This window comes from Rattus norvegicus, chromosome 18, assembly GCF_021556685.1.
Source record: "Rattus norvegicus strain SHRSP/BbbUtx chromosome 18, alternate assembly SHRSP_T2T, whole genome shotgun sequence".
NCBI lineage: Eukaryota > Metazoa > Chordata > Mammalia > Rodentia > Muridae > Rattus > Rattus norvegicus.
The window spans coordinates 52,227,850-52,248,745 of NC_141551.1; the positions used below are offsets into that span (position 1 = coordinate 52,227,850).

General features: G+C 46.8%; 1 protein-coding gene and 1 long non-coding RNA gene across 4 annotated transcripts in view; one reads left to right on the plus strand and one right to left on the minus strand.

The window, feature by feature from the left end:
• The window catches only part of LOC147999805 (uncharacterized), a 38,319-nt gene continuing 17,423 nt past the window's right edge, over positions 1–20,896 (plus strand). Inside the window, exons 1-2 of the long non-coding RNA XR_015642984.1 lie at positions 1–54; positions 301–381. This is a non-coding gene — a long non-coding RNA (uncharacterized LOC147999805). The remainder of the gene's footprint in view (positions 55–300; positions 382–20,896) is intronic.
• Positions 5,528–20,896, minus strand: part of Marchf3 (membrane associated ring-CH-type finger 3) — a 152,037-nt gene continuing 136,668 nt past the window's right edge. For all 3 annotated transcript variants that reach the window (XM_087593226.1, XM_087593227.1, NM_001007759.1), the window contains 2 exon segments: positions 19,863–20,072; positions 5,528–6,455 (listed from right to left, as the gene is read on the minus strand). In XM_087593226.1, coding sequence (XP_087449352.1) covers positions 6,297–6,455; positions 19,863–20,072 — 369 coding nt within the window. In that variant the 3' untranslated portion in view covers positions 5,528–6,296.

Genomic DNA, 20,896 nt, shown 5'->3' on the forward strand with positions numbered 1-20,896 from the left:
CCCTCCTGGCTGCCTTTAGGTCAAGATGTAGCTCCTCCAGCCCCAGGTCTGCCTGTAAGCTGCCATGCTTCCTTCCCACTGTGGTGATAATGGACGAAATCCTGAACCTTTAAGTCAACCCCAATTAAATATTTGCCTTTATATGACTTGCCTTGGTCATGGTGTCTCCAAAGTAAGACAGGTGGCATCCCCTATAGTGGTCCGAGACCTCCCTCATCAACCATTAATTGAGAACACGCCACAGATATGCCGACATAATCTGATGGAGGCAATCCCTCATTTGAGGCTCCCTCTTCGCAGGTGACTCAAGTCATGTCAAGTTGACAGAAACTGAAGAGCCTGAGATCCCTTCCCCATAATGGTCAGCTGTGGAACTGCACGGTCAGGATCTGACTCAGGTCATTTGATGTTAACAGCTAGCTGGTTCTTGTTCACTCTTGCTCCTTTGGGAAATGGCTTTAATCATCAGGATGGCCCATAAGAGCAAATCGAAAGGCAGGATGTCCCCAGGCCGACCTGTAGACACTGAGGTTGTTGCCTAGGTAATAAAAAGCTGGCAAGGAGCACACATGTCCTTGCTGCATTGTCTCAGTTTTGAGTGTTACCCAATTTCCCATGACTCCACCATCAAAGCATCAGACTTCGAGCAGCCCCATCTTCTGTTGAGTGATCCCCCGTACTCAGCTGAGAGCAAGGTCAAGCCAGCTCCATCATGGTCCCAACTTTCACTTCCTTAAACAATCCCACACTCTCCCCAACATGGGCCCAGGTCCTGCCCTACACTGAGCTTCAGGACCACTCTATTTTCCTCATTATTAGGGACTACAGACCACGTGCTTGGTCTTCAGGTAGCTTCTAGAACTCTAGATTGAAGAGGAAAGGAAACACTGGCTGATTAATTTCTTGGCTGTTTTTCAACCTTGGATTCTTTTGGTCTCTGCCTTTCTTTAAGTGTGAGAAGCTGGGGAAGTTGTGTGGGGGCACCGTGAAAAGCGGATGGGCTTCAAATCTGGACAGGGAAGTGCAGTGGGTACAGAGCCGTAGCTGGTTGGAGGACGCAGTACAGAAAGGGCAAGGAGCACTTGGGAAGAAATGTGCTTCTCTTCCGTCTTTCTCTGGCGCCTCCATGCTCCCGATGACTGTCCCTGGAAATGAAGAGGTGATGTGTGCTGGAGATTGGTTCTAATGCTTTGATTCAATTAGGAGTCTGCGTGTCCAAACGCTAAAGGTCCTTGTCCCCAATTGTTTTTTTTTTTTAAATTTATTTATGTACACTGTCGCTGTCTTTGGACAGACCAGAGGGGGCCATTGGATCCCATTACAGATGGTTGTGAGCCACCATGTGGTTGCTGGGAATTGAACCCAGGACCTTAGGAAGAGCAGTCAGTGCTCTTAACCTCTGAGCCATCTCTCTAGTTCCCCAATTGGTTTTTGACTGATCAATAAAGATGCCAACAGCTAATGGCTGGGCATGGGGCAGAACCCTTAGAGTTTCATGGACTAGGACATAGAGAGGAACAGAGGAGAACTGCTGTGACTCAGGGAAGGATGGGGAGCAGGGGCTGCAGGAGAGGAAGCCAACCAGCCACGTGAGAATTCGGGTCGGCGACCATTGGCCACTTCTCTGATTGGGCCTGGGGTGGCAGAGGATGGTTTAGGAGTGCCCAGTCATTGAGTTAGTCAAGGCATTTCAAAAATAAGCTAATGCGGGTGTGCCTTTCATTCGAGAATCCAAAGAGGTCCTGGGCAGGAGGCTGGAAGCGTGCGACCCACCGGGAGCATAAAGCAGTGTAGCAAAAACTTGCCGCTACATGGCTGTAGCTCAGATGAAGTGATAATCTTTGGCAGTGTCCTAGTAACCGGGACAAGGGGCCAGGAGAGCTGAAGATAAAAAAAAAAATCCAAATCATTCCTTTTAACGTTTACTGTTGGATCTTACTGTTCATCTGTCATATGCTGTAGAACTCACGTGAATGCCCCTGTACTCTCTGTTCCTTCCCAAGATGAGGATGCTGGGAAACACATGCATGCGCATGGGACAGGCAAGAGCATCCTGGGCTTGTTTGCTAAGTTATCTTCTGGGTATCATCAACACATGTTTATTTCTCCATGACATTCTCAAGAAAATGGCTAGGAAGGGAACACTGCCAGTCGGCTGGCTGGGATCCTTCGCTGTGCTTGGATAGAAATCGTGGGTAAGCAAATCTGACTGTTCATCTTTGACAGCTTCCCTTTGCCTTGATATCTGGCCGCAGAGTGTGATGGCAGCAGGCAGGAGGGAGCAGCAGTGAGTGGTACCTTCTAGCCTCCCAGTACTCCTGTAGACGGTGGGTTTCTAGCCTCACAGTACTCCTGTAGATGGTGGGTTTCTAGCCTCCCAGTACTCCTGTAGATGGTGAGTTTCTAGCCTCCCAGTACTCCTGTAGACGGTGGGTTTCTAGCCTCCCAGTACTCCTGTATATGGTGGGTTTCTAGCCTCCCAGTACTCCTGTAGACAGTGGGTGTCTCGTTCTTAGTCCTACAATGTTACTGTCTCCATGTGGGCCCAGGTAATTGGGATACACCATCCCTTGACTGTAGCTGGCAGTGAGGCTTCTAGGCAGGTCTAGATATCAGGATCCCTCTTGGCCTGAGGTCTGAGATTCTTGGTCTTAAAGACCGCGGCAGCTTTGTGCAAAGGGAACTCCAGCCTGCAGCGTCTTCTCTGATTCATTACTACTCTGTATCCTTTGTTATCTCTGCCCTCTGACCCCTTTTCCCCGCTCTCACAGGCTTCCTTCCCTATCCAGCGGGGGCTGCTTCAGCTGTCAATCAACCAGCAGCCTTGCTGCTTTCACAGCTCAACACGCTGACTGCTCAGCTGTTGCTTGCACACGGCTAGGCTGCCTCTTGGTTACCAGCTCACCCTGCACCATAAGAGGTGGACAGGAAAAGATCTCTTGAGAGGAGTCTTTCATTAGATTCCATGTTGCTGGATCTGGGGAGGCAGCACAGATCTATCACCCAGACGACTGACTTAAGTGAGCCGGATGATGCTTTCGCCCAATCATGGACTTTTTTTTTGACCAATCATAGCCTGGACTCTTTAGTATCAGTCGAGGCCATGGAGATTCATGTTTGGAGCAATCACAGCCATATCTTTTATCACGATTCACAATAATGCTGTCCTCTGGCCCACTTGGAAATGGTTGCAGGGTCATCTAGGGTAGCAGCTGTGATAACAAAAAAGACTGGGACGGCCCTGGATGAAGCTACTCTTTTAAGGTAGAGCGATCACTTGTGACATTCGTGGAGTTGTCTCACGGTGTCTGTGCAGTGTTCAGGGCAGCTAATGATGGAATAATGGCAGTCTGACTCGATGTTCGATGGACACTCCTTTTGCTCTAGGTGACCAGGGAGAGTCTAATAGGTAATTATTGAATTGCATTGCTCTAGCCCACGCTGTCTTTGCTCATGCAGGACACCAACACAAGAAGGAACGTTGGAAACAAGAGTTTAGAGAACTTACTGTGGACACTAATGGTGATTTTTGACAAACTTCAACAATGCTAAACACTTTCCCTGCAGGTAGGGTCCCTTCATCTGTCTTCGGATGGTAGCAAGGAATGTGGAGGAACACAGGTGGTATATGTCACCGAGCCACCTCTACTCTCCCTGTCCCTGTCCCTTCCTCTGCTTCATTCTTGATAGTTCAGAAAGGAGCAAAGGAAGGCTAGCAAGGCTGCTGCTGCTCCTCATGGTGGTGGCTTTGCACCAACCAGAAAGTAGCCCTCTCTACCTTGTACAGCCTCGGGCTTAAATGATTAAGAGGGAGTGGAATATTTTCCAGAAGTTTAAGAATTGGAGAGAGGTGCTGTTGCTGATGGAGGCTTAGGGGCCTCTCACTAGGACAGTGGTTCTCAACCTGTGGGTTGTGACCCGTTTGGTGTTGTCAAATGACCCTTTTACATGGGTCACCTAAGGTCACTGGAAAATGCAGATATTTATATTATGATTCATAACGGCAGTAACATTACAGTTCTGAAGTAGCCACGAAAGTAATTTTGTGGTTGGGGCTTACCAGATGAGGAAGTGTATTAAAGGGTCACAGCGTTGGGGAGGTTGAGAGCCGATGCCCTAGGAGGTGCAGGCACTGATGCTGATCTTGGTTCTCAGATGTATCCTTCTCAACATTCAGCCTTCCAGTGGGGCTTCTGCTTTCCTTAGGGGATTCAGATGTGGAGGAAAGGGGCATGGTACAGTCATGGTAGCAATGCGCTGCCTCCCCTGTACAGATGCCCCAGGGAGGTCCTAGGAACCGCCCTATTTTTAATAGTATTTTCATCTCGTGACACAAGGCAGCAGGAATCCTCAATAACCAATCTCAGCAGAACCCTCGAAGCCACCACCTCCTTAATTCACAGAGGAGGCAGGGAAGCAGGGAACAAACCTTTCGAGAAGGTTGCAGTGCTCACTTGAGAGGTGTCACTGGATTCTCTGACAGCTCAGGGCCCAAGGCTGGTTGGGCGTCACTTATCAAGGATATTGCGGGGAAGCAATTCACAGGCTACCAGGCTGGACTCTGCTGAGGACATTTAAATGTGCGGCAGCTGCGTGCAGCCAGCGGTGTCCAGCATTTTAAAAAGGTCAATTAAGAAACAGTTGATGGTGGTGGGCTGATGACAGCCCAGAGGGGTGGGCAGGACCTCGTAAACAGTAGGGCTGAGACCTGTATTACTGGGATAGAAATGTCGAAGCGTGGTGGGGAGGAAACCTATTGTCATAAAGCACATGAGTTTAGCAGTGAAGATACAGCTGTTTCCCTTCCTGGGCAGCATGGAGAGCAGCCGGGGAGAGGAGGGTTTGGCCCACAAAGGGGACAGACAGCTGCGCAGCTTCCACAATTTGCAGATAAAACCGTTACCCTCATCATCTCTGCATTCCTGCTATCCCACTCTGGAGAGATACTCAGAATGTGGGTCATGTTCCGGAGATCCATATTTTAAGCGGTGCCAGGCTTCTCACCCTGTGCACGGAGGAGTGGGTGGACAGGTGGGAGCCCGGGAGCCGCCCCAGCCTGTGCATGTCTCAAAGACATCCGCTTCTGGCTTCACTGGACACAATGCGGGCTAGGGGTCAGACGTCTGTGCTGTGTCAGATGAAAGGGAGACTTGAAGCCCATAGACAAAGTCTATTTTGGCCTGTGACAAAACTGGCTCGTGGCCGGGAAAAGGAACTGTGTGGCACACTTTTTTTTTTTTTTTTTTAAATCTGACAAAAGGGTCTTCTACTGAGCGCTAGGCTGTGAGGACTGGCTCTATTGTCACACCTACCTCTCAGTAGAGCAATGGAATGCTAATTGATACGCAGAACAGCTCTAGGGGTCCTAGAAGCCGGATGCTTCGGTCCCAGCAGAAGCGGAAAGAAGTCGTGAGCTGAGGCGAGGCAGGAGCCAAAACAGCCTTGCCTTGCCTTTCTCGTTTTGTAAACCCAGTTGGGAAACTATACAGGTTTTAAGAATTAAAAACGAGTATTGCATCAGGAAGGCTTGTCTTTCACACACCAGATATTTATTATTAGAAAATAGCTTCTATCAGCTGTCAGTACCAAACAAGTTGAAAGGAGGGAGCATCTCGCCATGACTTCCTCCTTAATATTTAAGTAAACAGCTCACCGCGTGGTGTGGTGAGTTGCCACACCTTTTTTCCCTTTTAAAAACTGAATAACTGAATGAGGTTTAGTACAAAACACCCTTCAAATGTGACTTGTTCTGCAGTAATTATGCTGTCTCCTTGAATAAGGGACATAAAAGAGATGAAAAAGACCATTCGGGCCCTCAAGTTAGCCACCAAAGATCCACAGTAGAAACGGGGAAATGAATAAACTAACCCAAATAAAACCCATCTAAACCAAGAAACCAGTTTGTACATTGGCTTTTCAATTTTGATTATCATCTAAATTATATATTTATATATATATATATTTGCGATAGTAATAAAAAAGGAAGAATTGCATTGCATCCTCAGCAGGACTACCTTCCTCGTATGTTAGAGAGGTGTTCAGAAAGTCCTTACAGTATCTGCTAGATAGACATGTTTGGCAGCTTAGCGAGTGTCATCTGAGTGCAGCATCCATGATTTTGAAGTCAAACAGCATTGTTTCCTTCTGGCTGAGTTCCTTACTCAGGCGATGCGATGCGGTAAGATGTTCTTAGACCCAAAGACGGAGGGAAGGGCTTTGGGGTGGCTCAGCGCATGGCCCCAGTGCAGAGACTTCTAAACCCCCAACAACGAGTCCACCATCTGACCCCACAGACATCAAACAATTGTCTCCTTTGAGTTCCTCTTGACTGAGTGGAGCCCCAGCAAGGACTGCTGGTTAGAAGGGATGTTGACAGACTTTGGAATGAGGAGAATCACCCTCTGATTGGTCCGACGCCATTCATTGTACAATCGACAGTGGTACCTAAATGACACCTGGGGTGGGAGAGAAAGATGAGAGACTCAACGGTGGCAGAAGTAGACAGTCAATTCAAGAAACTAACTTGTCATTTAAAGCAGTACTGGGGTGGGGGCACGGGGCAGGGGTCTCCAGCAAGCAACTGAGTGCTGGGTATTAGGTCCCCACTAAGACCCCTGGTAGGGTTGGCATAGCTGCTTCCTTTTCTCCATTACATACTGGGAGAGAATGGCAGTAGGAAAATGGAGTTCTCTCTGAGTTGGGGTTTAGTTCCTTGAGGTGCCCAGGCACCCAAAGCCTCAGTTATGAGGAAGCCTGATATGACAGACAGGCGCAGGCCCTGTCCAGCTGTGGACCACAATGCAGCTGCTCAGTTAGAGGGGAGGATGCTGGGATTTCTTGTACTCTTCAGGCTTCACACTGCGCAGTGTAAAGGACCCCATTCACACTCAGAAATAAAGGACACCTTTGGTCCCGTGCTCTGACAGTCTGCAAAGTTGTACTCTGGCCTGAACGGTATTGAGTCCTGAGGTCAATAGTGTATTTTCTTGTCTCTGCCCATGGACTCCGAGTGACTTGGGAGCAGAGCTCATGTTGTGTTTGTCTTTGCAGGTCTAGCACTTCTCACGGTGTTAGACCCTTGGGGAGTTGTTGGAATATTCCGAGTGAATGAGTGAGAAGGCCTGTGCTTTCTGACCAGAGTACTGCTCAAGCCTCAGGGCCTAACTGTACCTTAGAGCGCTTGTGTTTTATCTAAGTGTCCTAGAATGAGACATGAGAACTCTTTTGTTTTAGAAAAGGCTGGCAGAAACCAATGGCCTGCCCAGAAAATTCACATGGTATTTTTGAAGGTGTCTTTTTTCTTTTTTTAAACAGAGAAAAGATAAGATCTCACTATGTCACCCTGGCTGTCTAGAAACTGGCTATGTAGACCAGGCTATCCTCAAATCCAGAGATCTGCCTGCCTGTGCTCCCAAGTGCTGGCATTAAAGGTGTATGCCACCAAGTTCAGCTGAAGACATACTTGTAGAGTTGGGGGTGAGGGCTGGGATATGGCACAAGAAGGCAAGGCTCTTACCAGTGAAAGAAGAGAACAGAGACTTCCCTAAGCTCTCCTCAGAATGCCCCCTCCTCCCAATAAATAAATGAAAAACAAAAAACAAAACAAAATTCCAAACTGGGGCAGCTTACAGTTTGGGTGCATGCAGACTCCACATTTGTGCCATTAGGAAGGTGCCCACATGCTCAGAGTGGCAAATCCTGAGTCTAGGCTATTTAATAGGCTTGGCATAGGGTTTGGAGACCCAAGGAAGGGTCCAAGGATTGGGCTGATCTGATTTAGGCTTAATGTCTCTGGAAATAAAGGAAAGCTTTGATAAGGAAGGCTTGTTGGCCTCTATGGCAGGACCATGGAGCCCAAGGCCACTGTTGAATTTCAGGTGAGAATGCCCAGGCTGAGGGCCAGGAGATCTGGGTATGAAAATACAAGCTTTCAACTTTCACAGGTGTACTCTCTCCAAAATGCCCTGACCATGTTGGAGTGGACCCATCTTTTTTAAAAGCTCTTGTCCATCGTGTTGCTGTTGGTGCTTCCCTGGAACCCGAGAGGCAGGTGGGAACACAAGTGGAAGACGTGGGGCACAGGCAAGCATTAAAGAAGGTCTGAGGTGTCCAGGGCCCAGCGTCTGTGCTGACAGCTGGACTGCACATCAGCTGTGCGTCCTCGTCGATGTGCCCATTCAGCCACGGGAGCTGGCAACTGAGAAGCGGCTGAGGGCACAGGCAGGCAGTGGACAGGCACACAGGACTGGAGTGTTCCTCCTGAACCTGGTAGCTGGCTAAGTGTGTGAGGCCGTCATCTACAAGCTTTGGTTTCCTCGTGTGTAACCTGGGAACCCCAGGTGCTCCTAAAGCGCTTAGCTCCGTCTTGCATGTTCTCAGGGCTTGGGACCGGGAATTTCCTTACAGACTGCAACTAGGAAAAGGATGATACTAGCGTTGTGACGACTTCCTAAGATGCTGGAAAAGTGAGGAAAGTGAGCTGTCTCCCTCAAGCTGGCTCTCAGTGTGACAGTGGACAGCTCCTGGGAGCTTGTTAGAATATGAAATTCTGGCCCCAACCCAGACTTAACGAGATCCCTAGGTGATTAAGGCACGCCCAGCCTGAGCAACACTGCTCCAAGGGACACCCACAGTCAAGGACTCAGCAGGCTTCCCTGTTCTGTGATCAGGAAATTAAAAGGGGGGGGGGGGAAGCTCACTTGTGTAGACAAACAGATAAACAGATGAGACCATATTAATCTATTTAATTACTGTTAACTACCAAAGTCTGCAGGCAAATTCAATCAATGAGAACATCTTGAAGATCCTTCTCAGGGAAAATAAAGGAAGTTAAGCACAAGGCGGAGGAGACCACAGGCCTGCCGTGGCCCCAGGCTAATGTTTGCTCCTGTTTCCACATGTTCTCAGACACCCTCTTCCTTACAGTGCAGTATCATAGTGGAGAAAAAGCAAAGTTTAATTTAGAGAGGTGAGAAAAGCTAACTGGAGAGATGCTGGGATGAAAAGCAAAACACCTCACTTAGACCTTAATCTCGGGCTTTAAGGAGAGGGTAGGAAAAATGCATAGAATTATTATTTTAAAATTACTATTGCTTATGGGCTGATTTTCAAAGTTTATCTGTTTATTCGCCTAAAGGACATTAAACTCCTATGCTGGATGGGCTCTGATCAAATGAAGGCTGGAAGAAGGGGGCTTTAGCATCTCTCTCTCCTCCGGGAAGGTAGCAGAGACGTTCCAGGCCTGTGCTGATTGCACAGCTGGCTCTGGGAAATCTGCCAAAGTTCCTCTTGGGACAGTTTGGGGCGATTAAAGCATATAGATGGGAGCAGGGTTCTGGGGTGCCACTGTCCCTACAGGGAGACCAGGGTTCTGGGATGCCACTGTCCCCACAGGGAGACCAGGGTTCTGGGGTGCCACTGTCCCCAAAGGGAGACCAGGGTTCTGGGGTGCCGCTGTCCCCATGGGGAGACCAGGGTTCTGGGATGCCACTGTCCCCACAGGGAGACCAGGGTTCTGGGGTGCCACTGTCCCCATGGGGAGACCAGGGTTCTGGGGTGCCACTGTCCCCACAGGGAGACCAGGGTTCTGGGGTGCCACTGTCCCCACGGGGAGACCAGAGTTCTGGGGTGCCGCTGTCCCCACAGGGAGACCAGCTCACTTGTCAAGACTGTACAGGAAAGGATTCACTTGGAAGGGATCCTGTTTAGGTCTGATACGCTGCTGAAAGCCTGATCAGATCTGGGTGCTTTGGCTCACGCCCATCATCACGGTACTCCACAGAGGCTGAGGGACGAGGAGCACCGAGAATCAAGACCAGCCCAGGTCAGGGCACATCAACAAAACCCGTCAACAAAAGACCCAGCCACACATCTGCTAAAGAACAAAGAAAACGCAGTTTTGAGCTAGTCCCACAGTAGCATGGGCTGGAAGGATGTAGAACTGGAGGCTTCCTGTTCACATCCAGAACTTGATCTAATCACGGAACAGGTCTAACTGGGGACTTAGTTCTTCATTCAATGCGTTGGGCCTTGCAATATCAGTACTGTGGCACACGCAGAGATGTCCCATGCCACAGCACTGGACTCCAGCCTACACAAGGCTGCCCTCCAGTATACTTAGTGTCTTCATGATTTGATGGACCTAGGTCTCAGCTGACTTCTCAGCCTCTTCGCCAGTGGCTTTCAATGCTTCTTTTTTTTTTTTTTTATTAACTTGAGTATTTCTTATATACATTTCAAGTGTTATTCCCTTTCCTGGTTTCCGGACAAACATCCCCCTCCCCCCTCCCCTTCCTTATGGGTGTTCCCCTCCCAACCCTCCCCCCATTGCCGCCCTCCCCCCATAGTCTAGTTCACTGGGGGTTCAGTCTTAGCAGGACCCAGGGCTTCCCCTTCCACTGGTGCTCTTACTAGGATATTCATTGCTACCTATGGGGTCAGAGTCCAGGGTCAGTCCATGTATAGTCTTTAGGTAGTGGCTTAGTCCCTGGAAGCTCTGGTTGCTTGACATTGTTGTACTTTTGGGGTCTCGAGCACCTTCAAGCTCTTCCAGTTCTTTCTCTGATTCCTTCAACGGGGGACCTATTCTCAGTTCAGTGGTTTGCTGCTGGCATTCGCCTCTGTATTTGCTGTATTCTGGCTGTGTCTCTCAGGAGCGATCTACATCCGGCTCCTGTCGGTCTGCACTTCTTTGCTTCATCCATCTTGTCTAATTGGGTGGCTGTATATGTATGGGCCACATGTGGGGCAGGCTCTGAATGGGTGTTCCTTCAGTCTCTGTTTTAATCTTTGCCTCTCCCTTCCCTGCCAAGGGTATTCTTTTTCCTCATTTAAAGAAGGAGTGAAGCATTCACATTTTGATCATCCGTCTTGAGTTTCGTTTGTTCTAGGGATCTAGGGTAATTCAAGCATTTGGGCTAATAGCCACTTATCAATGAGTGCATACCATGTATGTCTTTCTGTGTTTGGGTTAGCTCACTCAGGATGATATTTTCCAGTTCCAACCATTTGCCTACGAATTTCATAAACTCGTTGTTTTTGATAGCTGAGTAATATTCCATTGTGTAGATGTACCACATTTTCTGTATCCATTCCTCTGTTGAAGGGGATCTGGGTTCTTTCCAGTTTCTGGCTATTATAAATAAGGCTGCGATGAACATAGTGGAGCACGTGTCTCTTTTATATGTTGAGGCATCTTTTGGGTATATGCCCAAGAGAGGTATAGCTGGATCCTCAGGCAGTTCAATGTCCAATTTTCTGAGGAACCTCCAGACTGATTTCCAGAATGGTTTTACCAGTCTGCAATCCCACCAACAATGGAGGAGTGTTCCTCTTTCTCCACATCCTCGCCAGCATCTGCTGTCACCTGAGTTTTTGATCTTAGCCATTCTCACTGGTGTGAGGTGAAATCTCAGGGTTGTTTTGATTTGCATTTCCCTTATGACTAAAGATGTTGAACATTTCTTTAGGTGTTTCTCAGCCATTCGGCATTCCTCAGCTGTGAATTCTTTGTTTAGCTCTGAACCCCATTTTTTAATAGGGTTATTTGTTTCCCTGCGGTCTAACTTCTTGAGTTCTTTGTATATTTTGGATATAAGGCCTCTATCTGTTGTAGGATTGGTAAAGATCTTTTCCCAATCTGTTGGTTGCCGTTTTGTCCTAACCACCGTGTCCTTTGCCTTACAGAAGCTTTGCAGTTTTATGAGATCCCATTTGTCGATTCTTGATCTTAGAGCATAAGCCATTGGTGTTTTGTTCAGGAAATTTTTTCCAGTGCCCATGTGTTCCAGATGCTTCCCTAGTTTTTCTTCTATTAGTTTGAGTGTGTCTGGTTTGATGTGGAGGTCCTTGATCCACTTGGACTTAAGCTTTGTACAGGGTGATAAGGATGGATCGATCTGCATTCTTCTACATGTTGCCCTCCAGTTGAACCAGCACCATTTGCTGAAAATGCTATCTTTTTTCCATTGGATGGTTTTGGCTCCTTTGTCAAAAATCAAGTGACCATAGGTGTGTGGGTTCATTTCTGGGTCTTCAATTCTATTCCATTGGTCTATCTGTCTGTCTCTGTACCAATACCATGCAGTTTTTATCACTATTGCTCTGTAATACTGCTTGAGTTCAGGGATAGTGATTCCCCCTGAAGTCCTTTTATTGTTGAGGATAGCTTTAGCTATCCTGGGTTTTTTGTTATTCCAGATGAATTTGCAAATTGTTCTGTCTAACTCTTTGAAGAATTGGATTGGTATTTTGATGGGGATTGCATTGAATCTGTAGATTGCTTTTGGTAAAATGGCCATTTTTACTATATTAATCCTGCCAATCCATGAGCATGGGAGATCTTTCCATCTTCTGAGGTCCTCTTCAATTTCTTTCCTCAGTGTCTTGAAGTTCTTATTGTACAGATCTTTTACTTGCTTGGTTAAAGTCACACCGAGGTACTTTATATTATTTGGGTCTATTATGAAGGGTGTCGTTTCCCTAATTTCTTTCTCGGCTTGTTTCTTTTTTGTATAGAGGAAGGCAACTGATTTATTTGAGTTAATTTTATACCCAGCCACTTTGCTGAAGTTGTTTATCAGCTTTAGTAGTTCTCTGGTGGAACTTTTGGGATCACTTAAATATACTATCATGTCGTCTGCAAATAGTGATATTTTGACCTCTTCTTTTCCGATCTGTATCCCCTTGATCTCCTTTTGTTGTCTGATTGCTCTGGCTAGAACTTCCAGAACTATATTGAATAAGTAGGGAGAGAGTGGGCAGCCTTGTCTAGTCCCTGATTTTAGTGGGATTGCTTCAAGTTTCACTCCATTTAGTTTAATGTTAGCAACTGGTTTGCTGTATATGGCTTTTACTATGTTTAGGTATGGGCCTTGAATTCCTATTCTTTCCAGGACTTTTATCATGAAGGGGTGTTGAATTTTGTCAAATGCTTTCTCAGCATCTAATGAAATGATCATGTGGTTCTGTTCTTTCAGTTTGTTTATATGATGGATCACGTTGATGGTTTTCCGTATATTAAACCATCCCTGCATGCCTGGGATGAAGCCTACTTGATCATGGTGGATGATTGTTTTGATGTGCTCTTGAATTCGGTTTGCCAGAATTTTATTGAGTATTTTTACGTCGATATTCATAAGGGAAATTGGTCTGAAGTTCTCTTTCTTTGTTGGGTCTTTGTGTGGTTTAGGTATAAGAGTAATTGTGGCTTCGTAGAAGGAATTCGGTAGGGCTCCATCTGTTTCAATTTTGTGGAATAGTTTGGATAATATTGGTATGAGGTCTTCTATGAAGGTTTGATAGAATTCTGCACTAAACCCGTCTGGACCTGGGCTCTTTTTGGTTGGGAGACCTTTAATGACTGCTTCTATTTCCTTAGAAGTTATGGGGTTGTTTAACTGGTTTATCTGTTCCTGATTTAACTTCGATATCTGGTATCTGTCTAGGAAATTGTCCATTTCCTGAAGATTTTCAAGTTTTGTTGAATATAGGTTTTTATAGTAAGATCTGATGATTTTTTGAATTTCCTCTGAATCTGTAGTTATGTCTCCCTTTTCATTTCTGATTTTGTTAATTTGGACGCACTCTCTGTGTCCTCTCGTTAGTCTGGCTAAGGGTTTATCTATCTTGTTGATTTTCTCAAAGAACCAACTTTTGGTTCTGTTGATTCTTTCTATGGTCCTTTTGTTTCTACTTGGTTGATTTCAGCTCTGAGTTTGATTATTTCCTGCCTTCTACTCCTCCTGGGTGTATTTGCTTCTTTTTGTTCTAGAGCTTTTAGGTGTGCTGTCAAGCTGCTGACATATGCTCTTTCCTGTTTCTTTCTGCAGGCACTCAGCGCTATGAGTTTTCCTCTTAGCACAGCTTTCATTGTGTCCCATAAGTTTGGGTATGTTGTACCTTCATTTTCATTAAATTCTAAAAAGTTTTTAATTTCTTTCTTTATTTCTTCCTTGACCAGGTTATCATTGAGTAGAGCATTGTTCAATTTCCACGTATATGTGGGCATTCTTCCCTTATTGTTATTGAAGACCAGTTTTAGGCCGTGGTGGTCCGATAGCACGCATGGGATTATTTCTATCTTTCTGTACCTGTTGAGGCCCGTTTTTTGACCAATTATATGGTCAATTTTGGAGAAAGTACCATGAGGAGCTGAGAAGAAGGTATATCCTTTTGCTTTAGGATAGAATGTTCTATAAATATCTGTTAAGTCCATTTGGCTCATGACTTCTCTTAGTCTGTCTACATCTCTGTTTAATTTCTGTTTCCATGATCTGTCCATTGATGAGAGTGGGGTGTTGAAATCTCCCACTATTATTGTGTGAGGTGCAATGTGTGTTTTGAGCTTTAGTAAGGTTTCTTTTACATATTTAGGTGCCCTTGTATTTGGGGCATAGATATTTAGGATTGAGAGTTCATCTTGGTGGATTTTTCCTTTGATGAATATGAAGTGTCCTTCCTTATCTTTTTTGATGACTTTTAGTTGAAAATTGATTTTATTTGATATTAGAATGGCTACTCCAGCTTGCTTCTTCTGACCATTTGCTTGGAAAGTTGTTTTCCAGCCTTTCACTCTGAGGTAGTGTCTGTCTTTGTCTCTGAGGTGTGTTTCCTGTAGGCAGCAGAATGCAGGGTCCTTGTTGCGTACCCAGTTTGTTAATCTATGTCTTTTTATTGGGGAGTTGAGGCCATTGATATTGAGAGATATTAAGGAATAGTGATTATTGCTTCCCGTTATATTCATATTTGGAAGTGAGGTTATGTTTGTGTGCTTTCATTCTCTTTGTTTTGTTGCCAAGATGATTAGTTTCTTGCTTCTTCTAGAGTATAGCTTGCCTCCTTATGTTGGGCTTTACCATTTATTATCCTTTGTAGTGCTGGATTTGTAGAAAGATATTGTATAAATTTGGTTTTGTCATGGAATATCTTGGTTTCTCCATCAATGTTAATTGAGAGTTTTGCTGGATACAGTAACCTGGGCTGGCATTTGTGTTCTCTTAGGGTCTGTATGACATCAGTCCAGGATCTTCTGGCCTTCATAGTTTCTGGCGAGAAGTCTGGTGTGATTCTGATAGGTCTGCCTTTATATGTTACTTGACCTTTTTCCCTTACTGCTTTTAATATTCTTTCTTTATTTTGTGCGTTTGGTGTTTTGACAATTATGTGACGGGAGGTGTTTCTTTTCTGGTCCAATCTATTTGGAGTTTTGTAGGCTTCTTGTATGTCTATGGGTATCTCTTTTTTTAGGTTAGGGAAGTTTTCTTCTATGATTTTGTTGAAGATATTTACTGGTCCTTTGAGCTGGGAGTCTTCACTCTCTTCTATACCTATTATCCTTAGGTTTGATCTTCTCATTGAGTCCTGGATTTCCTGTATGTTTTGGACCAGTAGCTTTTTCCGCTTTACATTATCTTTGACAGTTGAGTCAATGATTTCTATGGAATCTTCTGCTCCTGAGATTCTCTCTTACATCTCTTGTATTCTGTTGGTGAAGCTTGTATCTACAGCTCCTTGTCTCTTCTTTTGGTTTTCTATATCCAGGGTTGTTTCCATGTGTTCTTTCTTGATTGCTTCTATTTCCATTTTTAATTCCTTCAACTGTTTAATTGTGTTTTCCTGGAATTCTTTCAGGGATTTTTGTGTCTCCTCTCTATGGGCTTCTACTTGTTTATTTATGTTTTCCTGGAATTCTTTCAGGGATTTTTGTGTCTCCTCTCTATGGGCTTCTACTTGTTTATTTATGTTTTCCTGGAATTCTTTCAGGCATTTTTGCGATTCCTCTCTGTAGGCTTCTACTTGTTCTCTAAGGGTGTTCTTCACGTCTTTCTTGAAGTCCTCCAGCATCATGATCAAAAATGATTTTGAAACTAGATCTTGCTTTTCTGGTGTGTTTGGATATTCCATGTTTGTTTTGATGGGAGAATTGGGCTCCGATGGTGCCATGTAGTCTTGGTTTCTGTTGCTTGGGTTCCTGTGCTTGCCTCTCGCCATCAGATTATCTCTAGTGTTACTTTGTTCTGCTATTTCTGACAGTGGCTAGACTGTCCTATAAGCCTGTGTGTCAGGAGTGCTGTAGACCTGTTTTCCTCTCTTTCAGTCAGTTATGGGGACAGAGTGTTCTGCTTTCGGGCGTGTAGTTTTTCCTCTCTACAGGTCTTCAGCTGTTCCTGTGGGCCTGTGTCTTGAGTTCACCAGGCAGCTTTCTTGCAGCAGAAAATTTGGTCTTACCTGTGGTCCCGAGGCTCAAGTTCGCTCGTGGGGTGCTGCCCACGGGCTCTCTGCAGCGGCAGCAACCAGGAAGACCCTTGCCGCCCCTTCCGGGAGCTTCAGTGCACCAGGGTTGGCTTTTTCCTCTGGCGTCCGAGATGTGTGTGCAGAGAGCAGTCTCTTCTGGTTTCCCAGGCTTGTCTGCCTCTCTGAAGGTTTAGCTCTCCCTCCCACAGGATTTGGGTGCAGAGAACTATTTATCCGGTCTGTTTCCTTCAGGTTCCGGCGGTGTCTCAGGCAGGGGTCCTGCCCCTCCTGGGCCCTCCCCCACGGGAGCCCAGAGGCCTTATACAGTTTCCTCTTGGGCCAGGGATGTGGGCAGGGGTGAGCAGTGTTGGTGGTCTCTTCCGCTCTGCAGCCTCAGGAGTGCCCACCTGACCAGGCGGTTGGGTCTCTCTCTCTCACGGGGTCTGGGAGCAGAGAGCTGCTGCGGGCCAGGATCCAAGGGTCACTTTCAATGCTTCTTTTTTTTTTTTTTTTTTGTTCTTTTTTTCGGAGCTGGGGACCGAACCCAGGACCTTGCGCTTCCTAGGTAAGCGCTCTACCACTGAGCTAAATCCCCAGCCCTCAATGCTTCTTAATGCTGTGACCCTTTAATACAGTTCCTCATGTTGTGGTGACCTCCAACCATAAAATTATCTTCATTGTTACTGTTATGAATCATAGTGTAAATATCTGAAATGCAGGATATGTGACCCTTTTGAGGGGTCATTCAGGCCCCAAAGGGGCCGAGACCCTCAGGTTGAGAACTTCTGCCCTGTATCACGAGGAGTGGAGACTGTGGAAGGCTTGGCCTTTTGGGTTCAAGAACACAGCAGACTGCCTGGTGCAGGCCTCTGAGTTCCCACTATGACAGGGCCGTTGTGGTCATGAGTTATCAAAGGCACTTTGAGGTTTGTAGTGTGAATGCTTGTCCCTTGTCACAGCACCTGGCAGAGAGGCTCTTCCAGGAACGGCCCCTCTGAGGAGCAGGCCTGGACTGATGCCGTGTTTGTTTATCGAGACATTTTCACAGCATACTCTCCTTAAACTTGACAGCCTGTTTACAATGGGCTGCTGCCGGAGGGCACTTTCCAAGTGCTGTCAGCTCCTGAATTACGGCTTTTGCCAGGCCTGCTCAGTACAGCATTTATCTGGGAAGGAATTATTCTATATGCAGTAACCTATTGCTGAGCTGACTCCACAGTGTGCTTTTTTTCACACCAGTCAAGACAGAGGAGAGTCATTCCTTCCTCTTGCTACTCTGCATTTTTCTGGAAGGCTTCGAGAAGGTGGAATTTGGAGGAACAGGGAGGACCCAGGAAGATGACGCTGGCCCTGCCCCGTGGTGGGTGCTTAGACATGTCACCAGATCTTGTGGTACTTAATCTTCATGACAACCACAACCCAGGATTAGCAATTATTTCCTCCGTTTCTCTGGGTAAGAAGGCTGAATGGGAAAGGTGAAGTGTCCTCTTTAAAGGTGGCTAGCTGTTAGGAAGCTGAATTTTATTCTAATGCAGGGGCTGCACAGTAGCCTTGTAGAAGCATTCGGAGATGCTCTACGGCATTCTAGCCAAGCCTGGTATGAGGCCTGCTTCCCGCCAGAGCCTTCCTTCCATCTGGTTGGAGGAAGAGACAAGGCCACATGCCTTTTGCTCTAAGCAGTTGTCATCATCCTCTCTGCCCAGTGTTCCGCTCCCCAGCCCCTATCTTATCTGGCAGGTATATTTACAAGACCTCAGCTAGGTCTGGAGGCCCGACATGTGGGGCCCACCTTCTTCACTTTTCACCATAGATACGGTTCTATGAAAAAAAAATTCCAGACCCCCAAATAGTCTAGCTATGGTGTAAAACAAACAAAATCAACCAAACCAAACCAAAACAAAATCCCCCAAAAAACCCAAACCCTCCCTGTGCTTAATTATTACTCTCCAGAGCAGTTTACTATGTATCCTCTAATTCAGTGTCATGACACCAGGGTCATGATAGGGCTAAATAGGGCTCAGAGAAGTGACTGACAAGGGGTGCAGGTGCCAGCATGAGATGCAGAGTGCTTAATCTGTTGTGTATGTGCAGGAGGCCAGAGGGTGGCACAGGACTTTTAAGCTATCATAAGCATCGTTGCCTTGAGAAAGGGTCTCTTGCTGAACCAGAGGCTCATCTGCAGGCCGATGGTCAGCGCTTTTGTGCTCTGTCTACCTTTGCCTGCCTTCCCTGTCACCCTGGGGTCACAGGCATGCAGAACCATGCCTCCCATCTGGTATGGATGCTGGGGATTTGAATTCAGCTCCATTGTACTATATTCTCTTACACACCAAGCCATCTCCTTAGCCCATTCCCCTGCTTCCTGTCTTATTTCTAACCATTCTCTCATCATGGTGGAAGCTTGAATCAGTTTCCTTGTTTGATTGATATTGAAGCAGGACACACTTTAAAAGTGTGCACCATTAAAGGAGGGGACAAATAGTTTGATGTGGGGTTTCCTTAGCTGGGAATAGAATTTCCTAATCAACCAGAAATCTCATTGAGTTCTTGGCATCAGAACACACCCAGCTTCCTGCTGTTCAACTTACGTCCCTCTTCTGGAGACTGAAATGTGTCCCCTGACTGTGTGAACAACACTATGGGAGAGGAGGCCAGAGCCGGAAGAGCTTACCATGAGTAAGAGGGAAATGAACAGAGTGTCTGATTGGCAGTGGAAGGAAGAGGGAGGGAGGGGGAGCCAGGAACACTGCGAGGTGCTGACACTGTGCTAGGGGATGTGGGAAGGGTGCATTTTTGACAGGAAATACTACTGAATAACAATGGGATGTGATCAGATTATAACTGTGCCCACACAGGATGCAGGAGGCTGGGATCTGAGGAGTCTTGAAGCAGCCTCCTCTTGAGTCCTTCAGCTCCCACTGGACAGCACAAAGAGGGAGCAAATGGTGCCCTTGGGGGTTTTCCCTACGGTGCCTCACCAATCAACTTACTGCCTGAAGTCAGATGCATGAGAAAGGGGATGCTTAACTATTCTCCCTTCTACACAGCGGGAACACTGATTGGGAAATGGCTTTTCTTCAGTGGCAGCAGAAATCTTCTCAACTAGATAAATTAGTGCTTTTATGGGCAGCAGAGTCAATATCCCAACACACGGAATAATGATCAGGCAGTGCCATGTCCAGCAAAGACTTAGGCCATGTCAGGGTGCAGGAAGGAAGTAGGCAGCAGGCGGGATTCATGATCTCTGCAGAAGGCTGCATTGAAAGCCATTCATAACCTACCATAAGGGAGCCCAGCAAAAGCAAGAAGCAACAGGAGAGCAAGCCCCATGCCTTACACCAGTTTGAATCCCAGTCCCCTGGAGAGGAACGGACAGGGCATGTGTGGTGAGGGCTGGGGACCTGGCTTTCTTCTATCTGATGTGATCTTCCTTGCGGTGTGTTTGTGTGGGCATTCTCATTCATGTTCTCACCCCCGCCCCAACGCCTCCAAACCACATGTGTGCCCTGCCAGCATTGGGAGGTCTGTCGCCACTTGGGCAGGTGAGAGGTGTTGCAGATGTGGGGGAGCCAGTGGTGACAGTGCTGCCAGCCTGAGCCACCCACACCACGGTCACGGGCCATACTCACTAGTGTCCAGAAGAGGTAAATCGTGAAGAGTGCCACGGTGAGAGCAATCAGTCCCACGGCTTCCAGTCGACTACTGAAGTGCAGGTGGTCCACGGCGCCCCGAAGGCACAGCCAGCCGGAGATGGTAGCCAGGGGCGTTATAAATAAGAAGCACACCATGTCTCCAAACAGAGTCCGCTTCTCATGCTGGGGGCCAGGGTTCCTAAGCCACTGCCAGAAAACAGACAGACAAACAAGTCAGGAGAAGGATGGCAGTGACGGGTGGGGACACACTATTCTCCAGCTGCCTTTGTTTCAGGATCTGGGCAAAGGTGCTTTTGACCCACCTAAGATGATAAGGAGGCACTGAAGGCTTACCCTTATGCTTCTGCCCCTTAAACAATGACTACACCAGTCTGCAAAGTCCTCGCTGAGGATGACCTGCTTTTTGTGAGAGGAGTTCTATGGTGACTGTTAGGAATTGCAGTGATTCTGTGAGAGTAGATGAGCATTCCTCTGCTAGGTTCTGTAGTGAGTGATCCCCAGATTTTCATACGTGAAGGCTTGGTCCCAGGGTGGTGAGATTAGGTACTGTGGCACTCTGGGAGGTGGTGTGGAAAAGGGAGGCAGCCACAAGGTTACCAGAATTAGGGCCTCAAAGGGCATCGTGGGAGATGTGGGTTTAATTCCTTTGCTTAGGCTGACACATACCACTTGCTCTGACATGCTCTGACCCTATGCTGCCCTCATCAGAGGACCAAACCATCATGGCTGCCATCCTTGGACTTGCACCTTGAGAAACATGAGCATAAATAAAACTCTTCTCTTTATCATTAACTGCTTCAGGTAGTTCCTTGGAGGGATAGGAAGCTGAGCAGTACAGAGGTGACAGCTGAGGCCTGCGACCTGTTGAGCCCGACTTCTCAGACTGACTCTGAGAATGTGTGCAGGGTGGGGTTAGCTCAGCAGGCCTGAGTGCTGAAATCCTGAAAATCCCTAAGAAAAGTGTTTGCAGGACAGGCTTTGGATTGGCTCTTAAGAAGTCTAAATACTTA